Source organism: Salvelinus sp. IW2-2015, unplaced genomic scaffold, assembly GCF_002910315.2.
Source record: "Salvelinus sp. IW2-2015 unplaced genomic scaffold, ASM291031v2 Un_scaffold2219, whole genome shotgun sequence".
Classification (NCBI taxonomy): Eukaryota; Metazoa; Chordata; class Actinopteri; order Salmoniformes; family Salmonidae; genus Salvelinus; species Salvelinus sp. IW2-2015.
Window position 1 is genome coordinate 10,654 of NW_019943549.1, and position 2,929 is coordinate 13,582.

The window sequence follows — 2,929 nt, forward strand, 5'->3', positions numbered from 1 at the left end:
TTACATACCATTCTTAGTATATCTACTGCTCTACATACCATTCTTAGTATATCTACTGCTCTACATACCATTCTTAGTATATCTACTGCTGTACATACCATTCTTAGTATGTCTACTGCTGTGCATACCATTCTTAGTATATCTACTGCTCTACATACCATTCTTAGTATGTCTACTGCTGTGCATACCATTCTTAGTATATCTACTGCCCTACATACCATTCTTAGTATATCTACTGCTGTACATACCATTCTTAGGATATCTTATGTAAATTAATCCGGTGTACATAGGTATAATTTGCATTTGGATTACTGTTACAGTGCTATTTTGGTTGTTAATTCGATTTGTTCCGACTTTTCTTGATGTCTTTAATTTGTATTTGTATTTTCTTTAAATATTTAATGTTTTGTGTACTTGATAGGAGCTAGCTAGCTACACCCGCTATAACATCTGCTCAACTACATGCGACCAGTACACTTTGATTTGATTTTGATTCATCAGTCCATCCATAGTTTAAACAAAAGAAGAACATTAGCTTACTGGAAAACTACAGATTGTGTCCATAAAACAATAGRTGTTAACATGTATGGCCCGTCTGTATTAACAGTGAGAGAGTCAGAGAGAGCAGTGTTGAGTTCACTGGAGACACTTTTTTAATTCGAAAACGCCAAATGTAATGTATGTCCTCAGCATCCCTCCGTAGTTGTGGACGCCTTTTTGACAGAGCTCCTCCCGATCTCTCTTCTGGCTTTGTGCAACTACCGAACCCCACGCTGCCGCTAACACATCTTGGATACWGGGGTTGCTAAAACAACATAAAAATGGCTATGCACGTACCGAAAGCACCGGGCTTCGCCCAAATGTTGAAGGATGGCGCAAAGGTAAGATTAACAAATGTTAAAATTAACACAAAACCTTAAGCAAACGAGTGGTACTGTGACTGGGGAAGTTCAGGTACGCACTGTGTCAAGTCATGTGGAGAGTTCTAGAAAGCCGCAAGGCCGCGAAATATTTGCCTCCCTGTTTTTTTTGTTGATGCATCAAACCTCGCTACCGAGGTACTTTTCATCTTGCTTTTGGAAATTGCTTAAAATGTCTCAGTTTTAATGTCGTGMAAAGCTTTTCTATGTATTTAGTGGATGGGATAAAAATGCGTTTTACGCATTGCCAACATGTGGTTGGTTGCTATGATGTGTTAGCTAGTAGCTAGCTAACTAGCTAACTAGCCTCAGCATCTTAACTGGCTAGTCAACGGCAATGATTTAGGTAGCAGAGTTAACGGTTAGCTACCTAGCGTCCCATGCGGGCTGTCATTCATTCATACAAAGATGAACTAACTTCATAATAATCTGTCTTGTTGTTTTTATATTTAGATGACCACAATAATAATTTAAGAAAAGTAGTTTGGCTACTGTCGACTTTGTCTGCATCTACTATTATCTTGTCACTGCGTAGTTGATAGCTACTGTAGTGAGCTAAGATGAGGACGTTGTCACTTAAATTAGTTACCACAGCCACAAAATCAAAAACGGGTTATCCTAAAAATGTACGAAAACATAAATAAGCGTTGTGGTCTTAAGGTTAGGCATAATGTTAGGAGTGCGGTTAAGGTTAAAATAAGATTTTAAGAAGATAAGTTGTGGAAATAGGCGGGGTTTAGCTATCATTATTACTTGCCCCTACAATTGTTAGCCTCCTCAGCCAGCTAACATTAATAGCCTCCTTGCTAACGTTAGTGAATGGGATTAGTAGCTAGCTAGTTTCCAGAAGATACCGACCCTACACTTACACTGAGCTGCACTGGGTTCATGAGTACATTAAGACGCCATGGAGCCGTACCTCAATGCAGGGATGGGATATGCCATWGTACTCAATTGTACCATTAGCCACACTGGTAACGTTACATCGATAKGATTGAAATACTGCTATTTTTCCTAGAAAACGGCCCTTTTCGTCCCAACTAGCAATAGCCACCCAAGCCATTTTTGGAACGGCAGTGTCAATCTATTCCAGTCTAGCCTATTCCTTTGTTCAGCGTGTCTTCTGCTAGTTACCATGACGAAAAAGGCTGTTTTCCGGGAAACATGCAGCATTTCAATCGTCTCGATGGAGCCGTGTTGATAAAGATACAATTTGGAGTACAGTGGCATATCGGAACGTTTTCCTGACCCATATTGCGGCATTGCTGCACAGTGTCTTAATGTATCCATGATTTGCGTTCAGACCTCTTGCAGCTCAGTGTAAACAAGCTTAAGGGTATGGTTCGTATCTTCTGGCCTAGTTAAAAACAGGTATAAAAAATTATATATTCTGGCAAGCATCACAGATTAGCAGCGCTACTGGTCAGATTAGTGCCTAATAAGGCATTGCCTCAAAGAACTGCAGGTCTCACTCTCTCAACTGGTTTTARATAAATACAATAATGAACTAACAATCAGAAATGTCAAATTCAGACGTATCCATAGATACCGTTTTTTTTTGCCTCTGGTATTGTTCCGTTGGAAAGTTAAATCCTCAATGGGAAATAGTTAGCTAGCTAATATGCACAAGTAGTACAAATATTTGTTCTTCAATCAAAATCCAGTCTTTCACTATCCTTGTTTTGGAAATAAGTTATTTTCTTGTACTGTGTATTTGTAGCGTAAGCATTTTACAATACATGKGTCATTTAGTAGACTGTTATCCAGAGCCACTTACAGTAGTGAGTGTACAAATGTTTTGTGCTTTTTCTTACTGGGCATGGGAAGTAATGTAAAAGTCCTGGAATTTTTTATGTGTGTAAGAGTGGGGGGGGGAAATGTACTGACTACCATTTGTGTTTTTGCTTGGTCATCCTCCAGCACTACTCTGGTCTGGAAGAAGCCGTGTTCAGGAACATTCAAGCCTGTAAGGAACTGGCTCAGACTACACGCACTGCCTATGGACCCAA

The 2,929-nt window shown here is 39.5% G+C and overlaps 1 protein-coding gene across 1 annotated transcript in view; it reads left to right on the top strand.

Annotated features, from left to right (window-relative positions):
• The first annotated feature begins 731 nt into the window (after positions 1-731).
• The window catches only part of cct8 (chaperonin containing TCP1, subunit 8 (theta)), a 24,291-nt gene continuing 22,093 nt past the window's right edge, over positions 732-2,929 (top strand). Inside the window, exons 1-2 of the mRNA XM_024140623.2 lie at positions 732-881; positions 2,841-2,929. Of these exons, the coding sequence (XP_023996391.1) occupies positions 822-881; positions 2,841-2,929 (149 nt within the window). The 5' untranslated portion in view covers positions 732-821. The remainder of the gene's footprint in view (positions 882-2,840) is intronic.